This window comes from Phalaenopsis equestris, unplaced genomic scaffold (genome assembly GCF_001263595.1).
Source record: "Phalaenopsis equestris unplaced genomic scaffold, ASM126359v1 Scaffold000202, whole genome shotgun sequence".
Classification (NCBI taxonomy): Eukaryota; Viridiplantae; Streptophyta; class Magnoliopsida; order Asparagales; family Orchidaceae; genus Phalaenopsis; species Phalaenopsis equestris.
This window is the reverse complement of record NW_018164644.1, coordinates 622,612-648,126: the sequence shown is the minus strand read 5'-3', so window position 1 is coordinate 648,126 and position 25,515 is coordinate 622,612. Positions and strand designations below refer to the sequence as shown.

The 25,515-nt window shown below is 33.4% G+C and overlaps 1 protein-coding gene across 1 annotated transcript in view; it reads right to left on the bottom strand.

Annotated features, from left to right (window-relative positions):
- Positions 1-25,515, bottom strand: part of LOC110022699 (protein RER1B-like) — a 43,941-nt gene that overhangs the window by 9,531 nt on the left and 8,895 nt on the right. The window contains exons 2-3 of the mRNA XM_020721773.1: positions 2,302-2,482; positions 190-353 (exon numbers count right to left, since the gene is read on the bottom strand). Of these exons, the coding sequence (XP_020577432.1) occupies positions 190-353; positions 2,302-2,482 (345 nt within the window). The remainder of the gene's footprint in view (positions 1-189; positions 354-2,301; positions 2,483-25,515) is intronic.

The window sequence follows — 25,515 nt, the reverse complement described above, 5'->3', positions numbered from 1 at the left end:
TTGATTTTTAGTGGGAGAGAATGTTACAGAAAAGTGATTTGAGGAACTTCCAAGACAAATCGGATATCTAACCCAATTTACTTTTCTTTCAATTAAGAGGCAATCTTGATCTGACATATAAAAAAAAATACCACCATTTTTACATGCATATGTAAAGATGGTATGTATGTAAAAATTGAAGTTTAGATGTTAGATATGTAAATAGAGAGGAATTGAGTGGCATGCATGTAAATTTCCCTAAAAGTATCGGTGGCATACAAGGTTCGGTTCAAGGGAAAGGATATTAAGGAGTAAAGACCAGGTGCTAGAATGCTTAATTGACGGTAAGGATCACCATAGCTGATGTATTTTCTCTTTCAGAAATGCAATCACGGATTAGTTTGTGCATCTGATAAATTCTTTAAAGATGGAACTAATAAAATGTTCAGAGGTGTGGCAACAAGCAACATTACTTGATCTAATCATGATGATTTGGAGCAAAATAAATAAGACAAAACAAAAGAACTCGAGAAAATATTGTGCAAGAAATTAGATGGGGCAACATTACGTGACTCCTCCCACTGCATTGATTTTTCACCTCATATCCTTATTGATAAAACCATGAACATAGGTGATTGATGTGAGGCTAATTATTAGTTTGATGATAACAAAACTAGTCCAGCGTTATGATTACTTTAAATATGTTAAACTTAATAAATTTGAGCTTAGTTATACTCCATTGGATTCATTTAATTATTTAGATATAAGTTCATAGATTATAAGACATATTTTGGATTAAAAATAAATTTATAGTAATTTTCAAAATATTAATTGTAATATTGCTAACCTGGCCAAAATAGTAAATGTGGAAGGCAGCTCAATTTAGCCATAACATGTCAGAGCACTGCCCCCGCCTCAACCTAAGAACTGCTAGGTTAAAGGGTGTTTCGGGAAGCTTTGGCGATTATTAAAGAAATTTTTTGGATATGTTTAAAGGATTCCTTTACCTATAGGTAAAAAATGTTAAGAAAAAAATGTGGATGAAAGAAAAAATCTTCAAAAAGGATTTTCATGATTTTTATCATTTTTTTGGAGAAAATTTAAAAAGATTTCATCCATAGTCAGAGATTTTTTAGGCTTCATAGAGATGACGTCTCTCCATCAATCTCTCCAAGTTTCTAATATTTTGTATTTTATATTACATTGTATCTAGATAAATTTAGTTCAGAGATTAATTGAACAAATTATTTTTTCTTCGTTGAAAATCACCACTAAAGTTCAGGAAAACTCGGCTATGTAATTTCTATTTTTAATATTGTGCCATTTCTTGAAGAACTTGAAAAAACTCTTAATTTACAAAGCTTTAACTAAAACACTCCTATAAGAACAAGTTGCGTTCTTGCCCTTGAATCAACTGGTTTAACTTGTAGCAAGTCGTAAATGGAATCCTAATAGCCATATAAAAGTTTGTCATTCCAAATTTGCTCTGCAGTGTAGGTTTACCTTTTTGTTTATTTATTTAATTTGGATGCAAAAAATGTTATACAGAGAATCATGAATCACATGCTTGTGTTTGTGTATAATAGATGGGGCATTTACATAAAGAACACACAATTTTTACATATATACATATCTAACACCTTTTGATTTTTACCGGAACACACTTGAATCTTTCAAATCACATCAAAACTACCACTATTATTAACTTTAAAAAGTGAAATCCAACGTTTCAAATACAAATGGTATAAATGTAAAAATTTTGGTTAAGGGTATAAATGTAAAAATTGTGGTTAAGGTGTTAAATATGTAAATATATAAGAATTGTGAGGTACGTAAGTAAATCTTCCATGATAGATTCATTTACTTGTACTCTAAGATTACTCTTGGACATTAATACACATCTTTAGATCATCGTTATTTTTATAGACAAATATGAGGTTTTGGAAGCTCAACACCTCAACACGTTTGTATGCCTGCACTATTAAGTTGTTGATTTAATTATTTACAAATTTATGTGCAAATAGTCTAGAGTGAGATATTGTATTTATTGTGCAAGAAATTAGATCAATCACATAATAGCCTAACACATCTGGATTTTGAATACCTACATGTGTAGAGTATTGTAAGTGTTTTAATTTAATTGATTTAATATCTAATTACTTCTACGTGCTTGAATGTGTGCATTTTGAACCAAAACTAAAAATTAAAAAAAAACAAACAAAACAAGTCATCCCATCTCTCTCGGGGTGTTTATAAGCTATGTAAAAGAATTTTTGAATTGAGACATTAAAAATATCACAAGAAATAATGCACAGCTCTCACCTGCTTCCCTGTATTGAATGGAATATACTTGTATTTGATCATGTGCATAATCTGCCGCTTCATTGTCAAGAAGAAAAGAACAATCCAGTAACAAAGAAGTATGGGCCAAAACACAGGAACGTCAAAGACGGAGAAGAAGGACATAACAAACGCAATGCAAATAGCTTTTGTTATGGAGTACCTGAAAACACAGCCAATAGAACAATAGTGAAGCATACACTCACTACTCAAGACAAAGCATATGATTGAAAATATTTTTGCAAAGTATGCAGAATCACAGAGGTTATAGCCATATAATCTTCTAGCAATGATCTTCAAAAGGACATACAGCCTAAATTAGCCAAAATTGATCACATAAAGAACTTTGTTGGACCATGATGATGCTCAATTGGCAATACAAATAATTTGTATTAAATCAATCATCTACTCCTATTATAAAAATAAAAGAAAGATAATGTCCAATAATTGTATACAAATATAATCCTATTAGAAATTAAACTGGACTCAAATCAAACATACGTATAAATTTAAACACCATATTATACAAAGATAATTCAACCTAATTAAACAAACTAAATAAAATTTATAGGAAATTCCTCCAAAAATGAAAGTGAATTTAAGAAAACCAGAAAGCTTAGTCAATTCAGTTATTTTGTGGTTGTATTTTACTCGTTCTAATCAGCATCTGGAAAAAAAAGGCTAAATTAGTTGAATTACCAAGCATCAATTAATTCGAATAGCAAAGAACTCTCATCCTAAAATGCTCACAGAAGGAAAGCAAGGAGAACGTGATGACGCCTATAAGTCATTTGATTGAAGAGTTAACAGGAGGAAGTCCAAAGAACCAATAGAAATTTGGTGAATTGGGTGTTAAGCGGCTCCAAACTTCATTAAACATAAGTGAAATCTTTGAAATGCAAATCAACATTGAGGGTCTGTTTGGGGCAGCTGCATTTTATCCAGCTTATCCAGATAAGTTGTTTATCTTTATAATCTGGTGATAAGCCGCTGATCCGAATAAGCTGTCTGTCTGTTTGGTTTGTGAGTTTAGAAAATAGCTGATTTTGGATAATGATCATTCTGCCCCTATTTTGGATAAGTTGTTTAGTTATTTGATTTGTGTGTTTTGTAAACAGCTGATTTATAATTTTTTTTAAGGTAAATAAACAATCTGGCACGCAGAAGTTATTATATTTTCAACAAAACTGCAATCTCTACCCCTTTAAAAATATTTTAGAACTAATTAAACCCATCTAGTACTAACAAACATAGGGTGGTGTATTTCTATGCGTAGAATGTCCTACCGAACCCACATTCCAGATGAAACCAGATGATGGCTATTGTGTGAAAGATGGTATACCACTTGGGTTGTGCATGCCGTGGGAATAACAATGTACCCAAACAAGTAAATGACATGAATATGCAAAAGTAAACATTTCCTAATCCCGAGCACTAGAGGTAAAGACAGGCACTATAGAATTACATTGTCTACCATTATCTCAGTACCTATCATTCGCAGTGCTGCAAAAAATAACAATACATAGCTCTTCAATCATACTAATTCTTCTACCAAAAAAGGTTGTAGCTCCCTCTACCATATACTTTTTCCAAAATTAGGCTCCATCAGAAGCATATCAGTACATTGTATTGTCCCAAACTGCCTCAGGACACTATCTAGGAGGTGTCAATCAGCTCTAAGCTAACAAGTCAGCTAAACATAGATCTGCCAAATTGCAACTTCAATAAAAGTATGATTCGTATGCTATATGACCCTTAGATCACCCATGCAAGGTTCAGAAACATGAGTTATCACTACAATTAGTGCAACACGACATGATGAAACTCAAAGTGGAAAGGTCCATTCACCTATTTTCTAGCAAATCATCAATCTCAACCCTGTAAACCGCAGCAGGTCGCAGTAATGGGTCATTTCAAAATGTGCGTAAGCAAGGCCCAAAACAAAAAGTTATATGATTTTAACCTTCTTATTAGCCAACACACACTAAAAATATACAATCAAAATTTCAAAATTAGAGACCATAAGTTGGGCTATTAAAGATCGAATCTCAAGTTGATCTAACCCCGACACAAGATAGCTCAGAATCATTCATTCCACCTAACGTCTAGCAAATGCAATCAAATATCGTGAGCTAAGCAAGGTCTGGCGCATTGAAATAGATCTGAGCTAAATTCTTGAACCAAAATTCGTGCTAATATGCACACATCCAGTTATCAAGAAACACCAAGAAACACCCATACATGAGATGCATAATTCCATACATGCACCAGTAGAAATATTTAAAGAAAAAGACCAGGCATCGCTCTAAAAAATTCTCCAGGGACAAAGGGCATCTTCACAAAGCAGAGAACTTTAAGGCTTGCCAAAACAGAAAATATTAGATTATGCAAGAAATAAGCATGGCGTCAATTAAGCAAGCAATCAAACATAAAATAACATCCAGAAGAGTTGAAGTAACAAATCAAACAATAAAATTCGAACAATCCAACAAAAAGGGAGAACTATGATAAAAATAGAACTTGAGACTGCCGCTGCAAGAACAGGGGGTCTCCAGATTCTTGTTATGATCCTCCTCCTGGCAAATGCGGCATTCTACCATCGGAATCAGCGGAGCATCTACTTTAGAAAGTACATTTTCCTCCTTCACAAAAGAAGAAGCTGATCGATCACCATGCACCACCGTCTCCATCGTTCGTGGAGCTATCAAATGATGGAGACGTGCAAGAGGAGGAGGAGAGGAGTGGTGAGGGGACTCGGATCGGTCCGGGAGGAGGCGAACGAGAGTCGAGTGTCAGGGCAGAGAGTCGTGGATCGTAATCGAGTGTTAGGGCTTTACTGTAAATCGGTCGAACGAAATGTGGATCGCCGTGTCCTACCCGCGATCCGCGTTTAAGAGAAACAATGAACAGGACTTTTTAAAAACGCCTTCAAAACGCTTTATTCAAACAATCGGTGGCGTTCTGTGAATAAGCTCCCCCAAATGCACCCTGAATTAGACGATTCTAATGATAACAGAAACACAAACCCAAACCTTTAGTAAGATTAAATAAAGCAAATTATAAAAATATAAAAAGCATGTATCCTTAGATTATATAAACAAAATATAGCCAAAAAGTTTGACTTGGGCACGATAATTATCAGGCTCAAGCACTTCATCGAACCAAAACCTAGGATTGACCTTAATAATATCTCAGTCCTAACCTCAAGTTAAATAATAAAATCAAATACTGGGAGTATAATTATCCTCAAATTCAAATTCAAATTCCTCATCAATAAAAGGAGTATCAACATAAACATCTTGAAAAAATTGACAACAAAAAAAGATCGCATGGGCTGGAAGATAATTTTTTTAAACCTTGGATAATGAGAATAATACTAATTATCAAATCCAGCATTGCAATGATATGGCTTAAAAATACTCGTATGGGAATAATTAATGTGGCGTATGTAAGAGTGAAGAGATATTAAAGAGCATTGATAAGCAGAATTATTTGAATTAAATGTATTTGAATGCTTTACGCATATATATATATATATATATAGTTTTCATCATGAGATCTACCCGTTAAAAAATTCATTATTGTTATCATCTTGATTAATTTTTAATTCTTCTATTTTATTTAAGTAATATATGGTATATTCTCTAATTATTTCTAAATATACATATTGATAATAATTTCTTCTAATTTTTGCTTTTATTTCATCAACTTTCTCTGTTAATTCTTTATTTTGCTAATTCTTTCTTAAATTTTTCTAAATTATCTCTTCCTATTTTTTCTGTTATTTCCTTAATTATATTATCTTCTATAGGTAAGATTACCGACATTTTTAAATCTTTACTGATTTATATTGCAATTTAAATCTTCTATTCTATTTATGAAATATCTTGTATATTTTTTAATTATCTCTAAATAATCATACTGATAATTTCTTCTTATTTTTTCTCTAAGTACTTCAACTATTTCATCTATTTTTTCAGCTATTTCTTCTCTTAGTGTTTGTAATATATCTTCTTTGCCTGTTATTTTTATTACTTCTTTAATTATGTTGGCTTCTATAGGTAAAATTACCATTTGTAATTCTCTAAATCTATCTGATAATCTTTGAACCATTGTTTTAATCTTGAAGTATTATATTATATAAAATTTCTAATACTTCAAGTAATGATGAAGATATATAGCATATTATTTTAATTATTTTATCTTTTTTTTCATTAAAAACTTCATTTTTATTTATTTAAATATATTCAGTAAATTTAAGAATAAAATCAGTAGATTTAAGAGCTTCCCCTCGGGACGAGCATATCCGCAATTTTTTTCATGGATCATAACGCTTTATAATTTTAAATTTAAACATGCTCCATTTTTCTGACTCCATTTATGGCATAAGACGAACAAGAATAACATATACCTCCTAAAATCTTCGTTCGGAATGTAACTCTTTGATGGCACAATTGCTTGCCCTAAAGCGCCACAAAGGCATAGAACGGGACTTACAGCCCTCTATCATCTACAACCATACTAGAAGACTGTGGTCATAGAGGTTATTAGCTTATTGCTCATACTCATAAACTTCATCTGTACTCCGAGAACAGAGATCTAAATTTAAAGAAAGAATTAAAATCTCATGAAGAAAATTACAGATTTATCCTCTGCGGGGAGAAACTAAAGACTACTCACGCAAATCCATGTCAAAAAATTTGCTACAGTAACTATAAATTACTTTGGCTAAATAAACATAAATTAGCTACTGATTACTTTAATAAAAAGAAAAGAAAAGTAGCTATTGATTACTTTGCTAAAAAGAAATAAAAGTAGCTAAATATTAACATGGCTAAAAATTTATGTAGCTAAAACATTACGTAGCTAAAGAAAAGAAAAGTGGCTACTGATTACTTTGCTAAAAGAAAAGAAAAATAGCTAAAAATTAAGTAGCTAAAGAGTTACGTAGCTAAATCATTATGTAGCTAAATAATTAAGTAGCTAAGCATTAAGTGGCTAAAGAATTACGTAGCTAAAAATTACTTCTAAAATTTTTTTAAAAGAAAACTTTTGAAAAGAAAACTTGCTACATCTTTATTTGCTTACTAAAAATATTTACAAACCATTCCTACATGATATAGATGTACTTACAGACTCTTGACCTTCGCAAGCACAAAAGAGAAAAGAGGGGCTAGTGGAGTGGAGAGGATGGATGTGTGGAGAGGAGTGGATAGAAATGAGGAGAGGAGTGGAGAGGAGTGCTATGGTGGATGGAGAAGAGGATGGGAGGATGTGGGAGAATGAGATGATGTGGGAGAATGAGAGGATGGATGGATCCGAAGAGTGAGCCTTAACCCTTTATTTATAATACAATCATGACGTGAACAGTAGTAGTCATGTGACTTATGAACAGTAACTTTAATGATTATATGAATAGTAAAACGTACTACAAATGACTCATTTCTCAGCTTAAATATTTGTTATAAATTGCTGATTCTATTGAAATAGTTATAATAATATCAAAAACGTTTATACAGCAATTGCAACAACAGAGTTTATCTGTTATTAATTTATGATGTACAAAGGATAACCCATTAAATGCATTTCTTATGTCATAAGCCATTATTAAATCTTTACAACATTATAATATCTCATTTTTATTATCTATTTTTATTTTATTAAAAATTTTTTGATTTTATGGCTTGGCTTTAGGTAAATATGGAATACATAAATATTGTAATTGTTTTTCTATATTATTTTTAGAGATGTTCATAATTGTTTCAATAAAATAATCTTTTTCTTTTAATAGATTATCTCTTTCTTCTTCTAGTTTAAGAGTTTTTTCTTTTTATTCTTTAAGTTATTTTTCTAACTCTTCAATTTTGTCTTGTTGATTAGAAGATATTCTTTTAGTTTGTAAATTTTGTATTATATTGTTGGTTTCCATAAAAATTATAGTTAAGCAATTTAAAGTATGAACCATCATAGATGTATTACTTTTATTACACCATAAGTTATCTGAAATAGTATTTTGAAAAAGATTTAATGGTTTTGGTAATTGATCTTTATATTTAAATTGTAGATTTGTTCCATGTTTATTTGGTAATTTTAAATGTCCAAATTTAATCATTCTTTGCTCCATTCTTGCAAGAAAAATAAAACTTATATGATTAATATAAAATTTATGGAGGTTTAAAATCTAAATACTTTAAATCTTCATGTTTTATTGCTCTAGAAAGGAAATCAGATAAAAAATTATTTTTTCATTTAATATGTTCAAAGCTAACATTATATCAATTTCCTTCTATAGTAGTTACAAAATTAATTCATTTTTTACTATATATTTTTTTTTTCATTTTTATTTTTATAAAAATGTACTATAGCTTCACAATCAGTTCTTATAGTAATTTTTTTCTGTAAGAATAATCTAAAAGAATTAAGTACATTAATTACTCCTAATATTTCATAATCTAAAGAAGACACGTTTGAAGGTAATTGTCTAAAGCTACCATAAGCGTATCTGCATAATTGTTCAGTATTTAAATAGGCTTCTTCATATGGTTTTACTCTTAATTCTGCACCCCATCCATTTTCAAAAGTGTCTACCACTACAACTTTATATTCTTTTTCTAAGAGTAATTTTAATCTTGGTAAATTTTTAACTTGTTTTTTTTATTTTTTGTATAATTTTTACATCTTCTGTATTAAAATATTTGTCCTGTTGAAGAGGACTTTTTGTATAGTGATTTAATTATTTTTCCTAAGTTTTTTATATATGGTCTAGCATAATTTAAAAGTTCTAAAATTTTTTATAATTCTTCCGTATCTTCTATTTTATCTGGAAATTATAATATCTTTTTTGAAATATGATCGTGTAATTCTATTGTTCATTTTCCTATTTTTTGCCCTGAGAATTCTATACATTCCTTTGCTATTTCTATTTTTTTTAGATAATATAATTTCATTTTCAATACATAATCTTAATACTTCTTCAACATGTTTATAATGTTCTTTTAAAATATGTGATGTTACTAAAATATCATCGATATATACAAGCACATAATCTAAATGTTTAAATATATTATTCATTTTTTTTGAAATATGCTAGGAGCATTTTTTAATCCAAAAGGCATAATAATTCATTTATAATGTCCTAAAGGTGTGGTAAATGCAATATATTTTATAGAATCTTCATTTAATTTAGTCTGCCAAAATCTTGATTTACAATCAAATTTACAAAAATATTTTTTATCTTGTATCAAATTTATTAACATGTCTTTATCAGGTATTTTGTATCCATCATCCTCAGTATTATCATTTAATCTTTTATAATTTATAATCATCTTAGTTTTTTCTCTTAAAATTTCAGCATGATTTCTTACCATGAATGCTGCAGATTTATGTTCTGAATTTGAATTCCTAATTAACCCTACGTCTTTTAATTCTTTTAATTGTATTTTAAATTTTTTTATCTGAAAAACTATATTCTAATTTTTTTTTCTAATTACTAAATCTTCGTTTATAATTGGTATATTTGCTAATTCTTTATTCATTTCTCAATGTTTCAAGGGTTTCTCTTGTATTATTTGGATTTCCTTAGCTAATTGAAATATTTTTTCTAATGGTTTAGATATTTGATAAGTAAATGTTTTATCTTGTTTATAACAATAATTTAAATATTCAGAAATTTCAGGGTTCAAATCTAATTTAATTTTAGATTTTTCTCTATTTTTTAAAACATAACTACTATGTTTATTGGTAGTAATTATTGAGGTTTTTTTATTAATTGTTAAGTAGTCTTTTGTTATGTTTATCTGTCCTTCTAAACTTAGCATAAAATTAAGACCCAAAATAAACTCATTATTTTTTGTCTCATATACTAATATTTTTGGTAAACTATATTTCTCAGATAACTCAACAGTTGTATGATCAATAAAAAATTTAATCTGACTATTCATTAAGTATTTGTTAAATTTTAAAGTTTGATCTCTCACTGAGTAAGAAGTTGTATTCGTAGGATGATAATTTTTAAAACTACTTGGTATTAAATTTTATGTTAGTACTGATGTCGTACTCTCACTATCTATTATATTCTGAACTGTTAATTGTGATTTGTCTTCCAAAATTTATATAGCATGGACTACAATTAAAGAAGTTGGATGAAATGGATAATAATCTGTAAATGCAGTCTTTATTTGTGTAAAATTTATCTTATTTATTTCATTATATTCTTCTATATCTTCTGAATCAGTATTTCTTTCTGTATCTGATACTCTTTGGATATTCTCATATTTCGAACTAACTTTATTAAATTTTGATTCTCTAGCTATTCTTCTCTTTTTCATTTCTTCTTCAGAACTTGTTTTTCCAGAGATTGATTCTTTTTCACAAATCTTGTCTAATCTTTTCTTTCTTTTTTTCTGTATTAGATGCTTCTTTTTCAGAATTTAATAATTCATACATCTTAGCACTGTCCTTTGATTCTTTTCTTCGTGATCTGTCTTTTTTTTTTTTGCTTTCTTCAAAACTATCTTTTTCAGAAACTGGTCTCTCTTGTCTTTTTTCACTTTTTTTTCTTTTGATTCATTTCTTATAGTTCTTTCTAACATTTTCTTTTTATCGCTTTCTTCCAAGTTGTTCTTTTCAAAAACTGATTTTTCTTGTCGTTTTATACTTTTTTTCTTTTTCAAATCTAGAATATTTTCTTATTTTTTCTTCCGAATCATATTCTTTCATTTTTTATTTTAATTTTTTCATCTTATGTTCTATCTTTTGCATTTTCATATCATGATCCTTATCTTTATCTTCTAACTTTTCTAATCTAAAAAGTATCTTTTCAATATTAAGATTATTTTTTTCTAATTCGAATTCTATCTTTTCTAGTTTTTTGGGTACATTTATATCTTCCTTTGGTTTTATAAAATCTCTATGATCAAGATTATGATGTTTCTTTAAACATAAATGACATAGTTCTATTAGACATAACTGACACATATATCTATGATGTTGATCTGGATAATAAGTACAGTAAATACATTCTTTAGTCATGCTACATTTTCCTAATTCAAAAAGATGATTACAAGGTTCTTTACTTTCCATTTTAAATTTAAAACTTTATCAGAGTAATAATCTAAGTCTAATGTCTAAACCCACCACGCTTCCGTGCATTTAAAATTAATTCTAAATTAAATCCTAAGGTTAAATTTAAAATTAATTTTAAATGGATAGGCTCTGATACCAAAAAGGTGTGTGAGATTGGCATCTGTATGTGTGTGTGTGTGAGAGAGAGATTGGCATCTGTAGGAAAAAAAAAAGTGGCTACTTTTAAAAATTGATTAAAAAACTTGGACGATGGAAACGTGCAGGAGACTAGCAATTAGATGAGTGGAGGAGACTAGCAATTAGATGAATTGTGGCGGCGATTTCTAACTGCAGGATGAGGAGCAAGGAATGAAAGTGGCGATTTCTAACTGCAGGATGAGGAGCAAGGAATGACGAAGAGGTTACAACAACATTTGTTATTGTGGTTGCCATTGAGGGCAAACTTGATATGGCAAGCAACAATAAGTATGCAGGCGTGATGCAAAGTAAACAAAGGAAGGAGGCCTCTGTTGAGGCCAAAAAGAACACCTGTGATGAGAAAGAAACTGTGGTCGAAGGACCAAAGAAAGTGTGCAGGACACAACAAAGTATGAGAGCGGGGTGCACATGATGGAGCAAGTACATGGCTGGCGTAGAGAGAAAAACATTAAATGGTGCGAGTATGAAACAAGCAAGAGAAAGTACGACAACATTAGTTGAACAAGACAAAAAGAAGACAAATAGAGGAAGTCAAGGATAGAAGTTACTTGAGCTAGAAAAATTTTTTGGATATCTGGTGAAAGGACCACATCAAGGTCTAAAATAGAGAACTAAAGGTTACATGAAAGAGGCTATCTACCATTATGAGGTATCAGTATAGGGTATTTAAAAATAGGCATTTGACCAGTTGTAACACAGACCGTGAGTCTAGGTTGGTTCTACGGATCCAATTGAAGATGACTACTAGGGGGTTTACACAAAAGAGGTTTTACAGAGAAAAATAAATGGCATGATACATGATCAAGATTTATTAAATTGATCAAGAAAAAAAATGTGATTTGAACAAAACTAAATCCGGTGCCAAATTAGATGAAGGTCCAGAGAAAGGCCGCTTACATGACTTGAAGCAACCCCATTACACAACTTAAATCAAGTAAATCTTAGTTTAGCCTCAAATAAATTTCATTAAATCAATTATTAACAGACAATAATGAATACAAGCCATATATCCCTATTTATAGCACATAGTTGTAAAAACAAGGATAAATAATTTGAAATTAAATTTCACATGTAAATTTAACTATAATTATATCAAACATTTACATTCAAATATAATATTATTCAAAATAACATAATCCAATCTAATAAAATCAATCAAATAAAATGCATTAAAAATTCAGCCAAAAATTAATGAGACAAAAAGGAATGAAATCGATTCCAGTTCAGCTCCATTGCTAAATATTTGGAATTCTTTTAATCTATTTTAGGCTCAATTAATTGAGTTATATTGCATCACATAATGTTTTCCATGAACTCAGATCAAACTTCTCATAAGAAAGAATTTTCAACATGAGAAAATAAGACTAACTGAACCTTTCAAGATGGGAAATGCATGTCACATAAGCTATGTCATATTCCTAAATAAATTCCCTCCCTAAAACAATGCTATTTCATCATTCACAATTGATTACAGCTCGTCACATGAGCAACCAGATTAAACTAGTATAATGACCGCAGATTAACAGTATCAGAGATTCAGAGCAACTTGAAACCAATGTAATGTTTGCCAACAGCCGCCATGCACTGGCCGTATATGCACACAGCCACTCCTATAAATTCAATAATCTAAGCAACCAGCACAGTTTTTTTTCTAAAATTGTATTCCAATACACATGGTTATTGTCATAAATCACTAAAATTATGTGATTGATGCAGAAACACGCTACTTTCCAAATACAAAGGAAGGTTGAATGCACACATTTTTTTAAAAAAAAAACTTTGCGGCAAATTAGGGCAGTTTAATCCAACCTAAAAGTGCACTAATTGCAGCAACAAAACAAAATTGAAAATAAGAAAGAGTTCAGACAACAAACCTCAAATATTTGAACGTTGCACAGACCTAATGACAACCAATGTGTATGGCACAACACATTTTTTGTACAGCCAGTCACCCAAGGCCAAATTGAAGTTTCCTTGCACCACACACTCTGCAATGTTGGTTCAAAGCTGACATGAATTCTATTACCAAAACGATACAAAACATCCAGCAACACAAAACATGTCCTATCTGCCATGTTAAATTGTTTCTCCATAAGGCTTGACAGTGCTCATATAAGTAGGGACTTAATGTCTTATGTATGTTCAAGGTTCTTCACTGTACTCTATAATGATAAAACAACAATGAGTCTTTATCCCATTAAGGGGGTAGGCTACATGAAATCATTTTTCTCCATTGCATCTTATTGTCATATTTTCATTTAATTCTAATAGATTAAAATCATTTTTTATACAATATGCCCAAGTTTTTTTTATTTAATATGCCCAAGTTTTTTTTAGGTTTACCTTTGTCTTTCTTAACATAAGTTGAATCTAAAACATCTACCTCCTAACAAGATCACCAGATGGTCGACGTTTAATGTGAACAAACCATCTAAAGACTATTCTCTCTAATCTTGTCTGTCGCTGAAGCTACACCAACCCTATCACGAATATATTCATTTCACATTTTATCTCTAAGTGTCGAGTCATTCATCCACCTAAGCATTCTCATCTCAGCAACACTTAAAAATTGTTTTATGATTCTCTTTTAAAGACCAACATTCTGCGCCATAGAGCATTGCAGGTCTCACCATCATTTTATAAAATTTTCCTTCTAACTCTAGGCAACACCTTTCTATCACACAATAGACCCGATGCATTCCTCCACTTCAACCAACTAAATTGAATTATACTAATAACATCCCCTCTATATCAACATCACTTTAAACAATAGACCCAAAACATCTAAAACGTTCACACCTTTTAATGATTTGATCACCCATAGTTATAACTCTGCCACTAGTGATACTACTACAACTAAAATTCAATTCCATGTATTCAATTTTCGATCTACTCAAACAAAGATCTTTAGACTCCAACATGAACCTCCAGAAGAAAGACATCATAAGTGAAAAGCTTAAACCAAGGTGCACGTGCAGACTCCTGTAAATAACTAGTAAGAGCGTCCATAACTAAAACAAACGGATATGGGCTTAAAGTCGATGCCTGATAGAATCCAACTGAAATAGAAAAATATTTGGTCAATCCTCCTTCTGTTCGAACACAAGTAACAGCTCTAATAAACATATGTTTAATGACTTGAATATAAGTAATATCAACATCTTTCTTACCTAGAACTCCCCAAAGTACTTCTCATGTGTTGGGTTGTTGTGTGGAGCTGAAGCATCCCAAACAGGCAGAATGTTGGTGCTTAGGCAACGACTATGGGCGCATGATGCGCCCATTGGACGCAGTTTGACAGAAGGACTAGCGCATATGCGCCTACTTGTGTTTGGGTACAGATGCATAGGCGTCCAATTTTGGACATCGATACAGAGGGCTTGTAGTATAAACGCCAAGTCAAGGCACCTAAGCTCCTGGAACATTTCTTTCGAGAGTTTAATCCCGATTTTGAGCAGTTTGCAAAAAGGGCTTGAGTTTTTTGAGTTTCTTTCTTTTGAATTCTTCTACGAGCATCCCGGTGAAGATGAGGAGTGTCAAAAACATGGATTTCAATAATTCGGTGTGATTCTTGCATCGAAGAGGAGAGAGAGTCCTGTAAGTTTTCTTTGGCTGTGGAGAGAGAACTTGCATAAGTTCTTTATGAAACGTTCTGAATTTCATAATAAAATTTTCTGGTGGTGTGGCATTGTGGTTTTTTTCCCGTTCTTAGGTTTTTCTACGTGGAATTCTTATGTGCACTTTTGGTTATTTTGATTGTGTTTTCTATTTAATTCTTTGTTCTGATTTTCTCGAATTGATGTGATCTTCTTATTTCGCAGTATGGTTTAGTTTCTAATTGATCCTAAACCAGGTAAAATTAAGAATTGGTCTTTGTGTATATTCCAATCAACTGGTATCAGAGCACAAATCGTGGGAACAATGGCCAAATAAGCAAAGTTTAAGAAGGAGAAGTTCAATGGTACGAACATTGTTTTCTGAAAGATATAAGCGGAGAATTTGTTGTATCAGAAAAAATTATACTTACCAATACAAAGAATTACAAAGAAGTCTGAATCTATGTCTATGGATGAATGAGAAGTGTTGGATTGAACGACAGTAGGTTTGATCAGACCAACAATTTTAACATATGTTGTGTTCAATATTATGAATGAGAAAACTACGGTAAATCTCACGGCGGGCACTGGCCAATATGTATGAAAAACCTTCTACTTCCAATAAATTTTTTTCTCATGAAGAAATTATTCAAAATTCAGATAGAAGTCAGCTCAATGGCAAAGCATCTCAATAACTTCAACACTGTGACAAGTCAATTGTGCTCTGTGAAGATCAAGTTTGATGATGAGGTCAGAGCACTGGTAATACTGTCTTCATTGTCGGACATTTGGGATGGTTTGGTAATGGTGGTGAGTAATTTTTCAAGGACTTTTAAGTTCAATTCAATGATATCGTGGGTCTAACGTTGAATGAAGATGTTTGCAAAAAAGTTGTTAATGACATTGAATGTTGATAACAGGGGAAGGAATCTGGGCAGAAATACAAGCAGAGGCAAATATATGTCCAAGAAAGTAAATCCCAAGCCAAGCAGAGGAGAATGCTGAAACTGCGGTAAGAAATGACATTTCAAGAAGGACTGCAAAGCTCCAAAAAAACTGGTGGTGGAGGACAGAAAATTAGTTTCTCTACTAATGTCTCCACCGGTAAAATCCAAAATAACTGAATTGTGTCGGGATAATGATGGTTTAGGGTATTCACGTTCCTTCGTTTGTTCTTCATCTTTCTCCTTTTTATTTTCATCCTCCTCATCTTCTTTCCCACCACCTTCTGTATAATGATGAAAATCATTATTTAGCCGATTGAAATAAATAAACAAGGAGAATGGATCAACATCTTCTGGATCAGCATCTTCAGTTTCATTAGTAACTTCTTCAGTGGAGGTATCATAGACAGGTTCATCCAAATAAACCATCAAAGCCGTCTCTATGGTGGTATTATCTTCTACATCATCAGAAGAAACATTGGGCAGTGCTGGTGGTGCCACATATGAATATCCTGAGAAAGATAGACGTATTGATCCATCAATACGTTGACGTGTTGACAACGATCGGGGGACTTGCAATCCCACATTATCAGATGACTTTAAATTCCAATCAAGACCGCGAAGGTCATCAATAGTTTGCTTGGCGCCTGACAATGTCAAGGTAATCAGCTATGTCATCTACATGATATCGAAATCCAGCATGACTGGTGTTGGTGAGCCTTGCTACCAATGCTCTGGTAATTAGGAGATTAGATTCACCAGCTTGTCAATGTTCATAACCATGAGTAAGTATTACGAGCTCCACGTGATTAAGAAAATCATGAATAGACATCATTATGTCTGGTGTAATGTACACTAGTTGTGTGCCATGCGTTAGATCCACTTCCATCGTTCCAATGATTGAAACATCAGAACGCCATCTAGTGTCTCGTGGTTAAATGGAGTTTGCGGAAATAAAGGATCGCTGACTTGGGTTTCACAAAAAATATTATGTCATAATTTTAAGCAGAATATATGAACAAACAAGCAGAAGATAATTTATCAAGCAAACGACTTACAAGAACAGACGCTAGGGAATTAGACACCTTCGGATGACTTCCGATGTCTGAAACCCTTACATTACATGCATATTTATAGTCAGGGAAATACCACAAACCAGCCATGGTTTTACGAAAACCATGGGCTCAAAAAGTTAAAAGATTCCCACTAATAATTTAGTGGGTACAGTACAATACCACAAACCATAAAACCTGTAAACCATAAAACCTGAACCATGGGCTGTGAATAATTTACATGATAATGGGGGGGTCCACATAACAGTATGGACCCACTACTCTGCACACATGTCTGACTCAGACCTTATTGTTAAGTCCTTTATCCGTAGTAAGTTGTATGCCATGTATAATGTTTGTCAGTTCTCGTAGATTGCTGTCGACATACGGTCGGAGGTCACTGTAGGCATTATCTCTGCTAGATAATGTTTTACAGTATTTTGCTTTTGTATTATAGATGCACCTGAGTACTCCCAATTCATTAATGACCTTTTGGATTTGCTTTCGTTCAATTTGTCCTGTCATTCTTCGTAGTTCATTGTTGGTTCTTATATTTTGTGGGAAATCAATATTTTTTCTGATATTTTGTGGGAACTCAATACTTTCCCATAGTAACTCTCAGTGTAAGTCTGAAATGTTCCATCTTGGCTCATTGGGCCAAGAATCCTTATGAAGAATTTGATCAAGATGAAGAATGTGATTAGTAATTCCCAATCCAATGAGCCAAGATGGAACATTTCAGACATACACTGGGAGTTACTATGGGAAAGTATTGAGTTCCCACAAAATATCAGAACCAGCAATGAACTACGAAGAATGGCAGGACGAATTGAACGAAAGCAAATCCAAAAGGTCATTAATGAATTGGGAGTACTCAGGTGCATCTACAATACAAAAGCAAAATACTGTAAAACATTATCTAGCAGAGATAATGCCTACAGTGACCTCCGACCGTATGTCGACAGCAATCTACGAGAACTGACAAACATTATACATGGCATACAACTTACTACGGATAAAGGACTTAACAATAAGGTCTGAGTCAGACATGTGTGCAGAGTAGTGGGTCCATACTGTTATGTGGACCCCCCCATTATCATGTAAATTATTCACAGCCCATGGTTTTATCAAAACCATGGACAGGTTTTATGGTTTGTGGTATTGTACTGTACCCACTAAATTATTAGTGGGAATCTTTTAACTTTTTGAGCCCATGGTTTTCGTAAAACCATGGCTGGTTTGTAGTATTTCCCTGACTATAAATATGCATGTAATGTAAGGGTTTCAGACATCGGAAGTCATCCGAAGGTGTCTAATTCCCTAGCGTCTGTTCTTGTAAGTCGTTTGCTTCATAAATTTTCTGCTTGTTTGTTCATATATTCTGCTTAAAATTCTGACATAATATTTTTTGTGAAACCCAAGTCAGCGATCCTTTATTTCCGCAAACTCCATTTAACCACGAGACACTAGATGGCGTTCTGATGTTTCAATCATTGGAACGATGGAAGTGGATCTAACGCATGGCACACAACTAGTGTACATTACACCAGACATAATGATGTCTATTCATGATTTTCTTAATCACGTGGAGCTCGTAATACTTACTCATGGTTATGAACATTGACAAGCTGGTGAATCTAATCTCCTAATTACCAGAGCATTGGTAGCAAGGCTCACCAACACCAGTCATGCTGGATTTCGATATCATGTAGATGACATAGCTGATTACCTAGCATCTAATGGTATCATGGCATTACCAGGTGCCAAGCAAACTATTGATGACCTTCGCGGTCTTGATTGAAATTTAAAGTCATCTGATAATGTGGGATTACAAGTCCCTCGATCGTTGTCAACACGTCAACGTATTGATGGATCAATACGTCTATCTTTCTCAGGATATTCATATGTGGCACCACCAGCACTGCTCAATGTTTCTTCTGATGATGTAGAAGATAATACCACCATAGAGACGGCTTTGATGGTTTATTTGGATGAACCTGTCTTTGATACCTCCACTGAAGAAGTTACTAATGAAACTGAAGATGCTGATCTATTCTCCTTATTTCTTTATTTCAATCGGCTAAATAATGATTTTCATCATTATACGGAAGGTGGTGGGAAGGAAGATGAGGAGGATGAAGATAAAAAGGAAAAGATGAAGAATGAACGAAGGAACGTGAATACCTTAAACCTGAAAACTCAAGTGTTCGACAGAAAAGTCATCAACAAAGTCTATGGGAGCAATATCAGAATGGTGACCCAACAATCGGGCCACTAGGAGAACCAAGCGGCAAGTATGATTACCTGGTGGAATATTCAGTACCTAAAATATATCATGAGCCTATAATAGTCACTGGATGGGGAGATGATTCAGATAATAATTCATCACCACTATCATCGCTAACTCCACCACAGCCAGAGTCAGTACCCAAAACTCCACCTCCCATAACTATCCAGACTAAACCTAGTCCCTCATTAATAAGTTCACAACCTGAAATAGCCTACCCAAGCATTGAAAGCCAACTTGCTGACCTTGATTACCAAAGGTTAAGAAAGATGGCTGAGAAATCAGATGGGGCATATGCTTCTGTCTCTTCAAGCTTCACACTTAATCCACCAAGAGAGGCTATGATGGGGCCTCCGATGTATACACCTGTTGATAATCCTAAATTTGATCCTATAGCATCAACTGATGAGTATCGCACGAGGGGCTCTGATTTTAAAAATAAAAGTCTGATCATAGATGATGATGAAGATTTCACACCATACCTAGAGGAGGAAGCTGCGACAAAAGTCTTGTGTCAGGGCGCAAAGATACAAGAAAATAGGTATTCCAGGAAGGTAAATAATCACCTGTATAATGTTAACAGCAATTTGCAGATAACAAGTCTAAAGTCATGTTTACTGGGCGTTGATCGTTTTACGTTAAAGACTATTATTGACACTGGTGCAACTACATGCTGTGTCAATGTTAATAATATTCCTAAATATGCACAAGAAATGCTCAACTATCAAGTTCGATTCAGTGGAGTAAATTCTATCACTGAAGCTGGGCGAAAGATAAAAGATGGCAAAATGTTCATTGGTGAACATAGTTTTAGAATACCATTAATTTTCTGTATGGAGATAAAAGTTGTAGATGGTATTCAAATGCTCGTTGGATGCAACTTCATACGAAGTTTACATGGCGGCATGAGGGTAGAAGGCAACATGATTACCTTCTACAAGGAAATTACACATGTCAATACAACGTTGGATGTGGAGGTAGAAGCCAAGCAATCCCAAATTGAAGAATTGAATATGGATTACAATTTCTATGTTGAACTACAATCATCATAGCCATGTAAGTCAATAACAGAAAACAATTTTACAAGAAGATTTCAGGTGTTATTCCTAGTCAACACTGAATTTTGAATAATAGATTCAGATGTCTTTTTTCATACTTGCCCCAATAAAGAGGTAATTAAAATCTACACTCAGATTTATCCAGGGAAGGTTTATTTGGGAGATAACAAGGTCTGCAGTATAGTAGAAAATGGTGATGTTGATATCAAATTGTTGAATGAAGTTAGACATGTTCCAGTTTGAAGAGAAATCTCATCTCTGTGACTAATTTCACAAGGTGGTTCGTGGAAGGTGGTCAGGAGGGCATTAGTGATGGCTCGTGGCAATATTGAAGGCATCATTTATTTGATCGAAGAAATGACTGATTTTATTGATGTGGTTGAAACCGTAGATTTGGTCATATGAGTAAGAGAGGTATGATGTCCCTACTTTCGAAGAATAAGCTTTAGGGTCTGAAATCAGTTGGTCTAGATTTCTGTAAAAATTGTATATATGGCAAGCAGCAGAAAGTTTATTTCTACATTAGTGGGTCAATGGTGAAGTCAAAGAAACTTGAATTAGTACATATTGATATAGAAAGTCCTATTCCAGTTCAGTCCATTGATGGTTCTCACTATTTTGTCACGTTTATTGATGATCACACGAGAAAGGTATGGGTTTATTTGTTAAAGAAAAAAATTTAATGTATTTAAACTCTTTAAAAAGTGAAGGTTGTGGTAGAGAGGCTTGAAGCTGAAAGGTCTCAGATCAGATAATAGAGGCGATTATCGTGAGCAAAAGTTCTGAAATTTCTGTGCTACAAAGGGGATTAAGTATGAGTTCACTATCCCTAAAACACCGCAGCAGAATAATGTAGCTGGACACATTAACAAAACAATCACAGAGCGTCCTAGGAGCATGAGGTTGCATGCAGGCATACCAAAAGCAGTTAACACTACAATTTATATGATTAACCACGGTCTATCAATACCTTTGAAGAAAGAATTATTTGAAGAAGTCTGAAGTGACAAAAAGGTATGTTTATCTCACTTAAGAGTATTTGGGTGTTCTACATATGTGCATGTTGATGCAGGGTCCTAGGACCTTCATTCAATATGGCTCAAATGAATTTGGGTGTGTTGATGCAATGTCCTAGGACCTCATTGGGAATGAGAGAAAGGTATGCCTAGAGCAAGCTTGACTCAAAATCTATCAAGTGCACCTTCGTTGGATATGGCTCAGATGAATTTGGGTACAAATTCTAGAATTATCATAATTAGAAATTCATCAGAAGCATGGATCACATTCAATGAGATGAGATGTACAAGGACAGGTCATAACTCGGGATAGTTTGTCAACTACTTCTGAAAAATCTAGATATGTAGAAATAGATGACACTGGTGATCAGGAGAATGGAGAAAGAAAAAGTAATCAATCAAAAAGGGCGCTGAAAGTTCCTTAGTCACCTGCTACAGAAGTCAGAAGATCCACGCGAGTGATATGACCCGTACATAGGTATTCACTTTTTTTACACTATTTATTACTAACTGATAGTGGTGAACTAGAATGCTTTGAGTTAGTCACTCAAGTTGAAGATTAAAGAGAATGGGAAATAGCCATGGATGAAGTAATACAATTATGAAACTTGGGATTTGACAGTACTACCAAATGACAAAAGAGCACTACACAACAAATGGGTCTAGAGGCTGAAATAGAAGTCAGATGGTAGCAAACGCTACAAGGTAAGACTTGTGAAGGGTTTCCAGCAGAGGGAAGAAGTAGATTATTCAGAGATCATCTCCCCGGTGGTGAAGATGATGACTGTCAAGGTTGTGTTGAGTCTGATAGCAAAAGAAAATCTACATTTGAAATAGATGGATGTAAAAGTTGCTTTTTTTACATGAAAATCTGAAATAGCATGGTGCAACCACAAGGTTACAAGATTTCAAGAAAAGAAGTTTTAGTCTGCAAATTGAAGAACCTCTATGCTTCCGAAACAATGTTACAAGTGATTTTACACATTTATGTCAGAAAATGCGTACTTGAAGTATCAGGCAGACCAATGTTGCTTCACGAAACACTTTAGTGATTGTATATCTTGTTTCTTTTGTATGTGGATGACCTGTTGATTGCAGTGGCAAATGTGGAAAAAATCAAGAACTTGAAGAAACAATTATCAAGCGAGTTCGAGAAAGGATTTAGATCCAACCAAGAAGATTCTCGAGATGATAATCAGCAAAAACAGAGTGTTTAACATGAGTTGTCGCCACAGAGGTTTAACATGAGTGAGGCAAAACCAATTAGCACTCCTTAGGTAGCCACTTCAAACTATCCAAGGAGTTGTCGCCTAACTCTGAGCACACATGGAGAGAACTCTGTGTGCATCAGCGGTTGGGAGTTTGATGTATGCGATGATTTGTACCAGACCAGACATTTCATATGTAGTGGGAGTGGTCAGCAAGTACACAGGCTATCAAGGCAAGCATCATTGGGTGACAGTAAAATAAATTCTCCGGTATTTGAGGTGAATAGTCAACAAAGCACTTTGCTACGGAAATGCAGGGATTTGTAGATTCAGACCTGGCAGGAGATGTGGAAAGTAGGATAAGTATAACAAAGTATATATTCACATTGGGGAGCACAGCGATGAGTAGGGTTTCTGGATTACAAAAGACCGTTGCATTTTCAACTACGAAGGTCGGATATATTGTTATCACTGAGGCTAGCAAAGAAATGATTTTGCTAAAGAGTTTCATGGCAGAATTGAATAAGGAGCAGAGGATTGAGAAACTCTACAGTGACAATATGAGAGTGATTCATACACCTAAAAACGTTGTTTTTCATGTTAGAACGAAACAAATTCAATTGAGTTATCATTTCATTCAATCTCTTCTAGAAGATGAGTAGTTATTTCTGAAAAAGATAAACACAATTGAGAATCCTGCAAATATGTTGACGAAGGTGGTGACTATTTAGAAACTGAAGCTATGATTGGCTTCATTTGGGTTTCATGGAGGTTGAGACTAAGGGTGAGCCACACCACGATACGTGACCACAGTACGAAACTATAAAGGCGATTCAGATGGAAGTGCAGGCATAGAGGATTGGTGTTCAATGCTATTGTCTCCAAGTGGGAGATTGTTGGGTTGTTGTGTGGAGTCTAAGCATCCCAAGCAGGCAGAATGTCAACGCAATAGGTGCTGGCTATGGGTGCGCAAGCGCCCATAGGGAGCAGTTTAGCAGAGGGGCTGGCGCATATGCTCCCACATGTGTCTAGGTACAGAGAGGCAAGCGCCTAGGCACCCAATTTTGGGCATCGATATAGAGGGCTTGGCACTTAGGCGACAAGCCTAGGCGCCTAAGCGCTCGGGACATTTTCTTTCACAATTTATTTTTTAATCGAGAGTTTGAGCAGTTTTCAAAAAAGACCGAGTTTCTTTCTTCTGAATTCTTCGACGAACATCAAGGTGAAGTGGGAGTGTCGAAGAGATGGATTTCAGTGATTTGACATGATTACTGCATCGGATCGGAGAGGGAAGATTGTGCAGTGAATTCTGTAAATTTCCTTTATGTGTGGAGAGAAAAGTTTTATAAGTTCTTTTGTAAAACTTAATGAATTTAATGGTGAAAATTTTAGTGGTGTGGCTCCTTGATTTTTTCTTGTTGACCGGGTTTCTCCACGTAAAATATTTGTGTTCATTTTTGGTTGTTTTAATTATGTTTTCTAATTAATTATTTCTTCGATTTTTCTAGAATTGGTGTGATCCTGTTATTTCATAATGTGGTTTAGTTTCTAATTGATCTTAAGCCCGATAAAGTTGGGAATTATTCTTCTGATACATTTCTATCATCTTAGAACCTTATCGTAAGCTTTTGTCTAAATCAATAAAAATCATATGTATATCCTCCTTACTCTACGTACTTTTCCATCAAACCTCTCAATAAATGTATAGCTTTTATAGTAGACCTGCCCGGCATAATTCCAAACTGATTAAGAGAAATTTTTATATCACGTCTTAACCTATGTGTAATTACACTCTCCCAAAATTTTAATGTAGGACACATCAGCATAATTTCTCTAGAATTTCTTGCATGCCATCATATCTTGATTATTTCATTGACTTACCGATCCCGACATGAACCTTATATTCTATGCCAGAAAACTAGTGACTATTTGTATTTTAACTTTTCCAAAATTGTATATCTTAAAATGCAAGCTATACGTTAAAAGCAGAGAGCATAGTTACCATGATGTATTGCATTCAAACATGGAAGTCCCAATACTAGTGCAATTCTTTCCACAATGCTGGTGGAATCATTATTTACTAGAATGAATAGCCATTAGTAAAAACAGTAAAATTAAAGCAACAAATATTTTAATTCATGTTAAATGCCCAAAATACACAAACATGATGAAAGGATGATTTTATAGCAATATTATCTAATGGGACCTGGTAGTGACAAAGGACCAAAATGGCATTATAAAGTCAAATTTCAAAGAAAGCTAACAAAAATTATTTTCACATGTCCAGACAAGTTTAAATTGTTGCCTGAATACTAATTTCATGTGCATGAAAAAAGCATATTTATAATTAATGCACGAAGGGTTTATGGTTTCATCGAGATGTTGGTCAGTGTTGTTTTCAATTTAGAAGCCTAATGATAAGTCTATGTAGTCGATTTCCTAACAGATCATTTTGCAACAAGAAAATCATTATAGGAAGATAATTATGACTAAGTTTTGATTAGATAATTGTCTATTTAATTGCAATCCGATTAAAAATGCAACTCCATAATTGCTATTTCTTTCTTTGTAACACTGCTATACATTTTCTATAAAGTACCTCTGTGGAAAATAGTGTGGGGCCGCAAGGTTAATAAAATAATAAGATTAATCAGGCAGGCAAATATTTCAAAGTAGCACTTTTTCTAGAAAAGTGAATCAAGGTGTCACACAAATTGAAGCACATCAAATGGTTTCACAGAAGTTGAGAACTT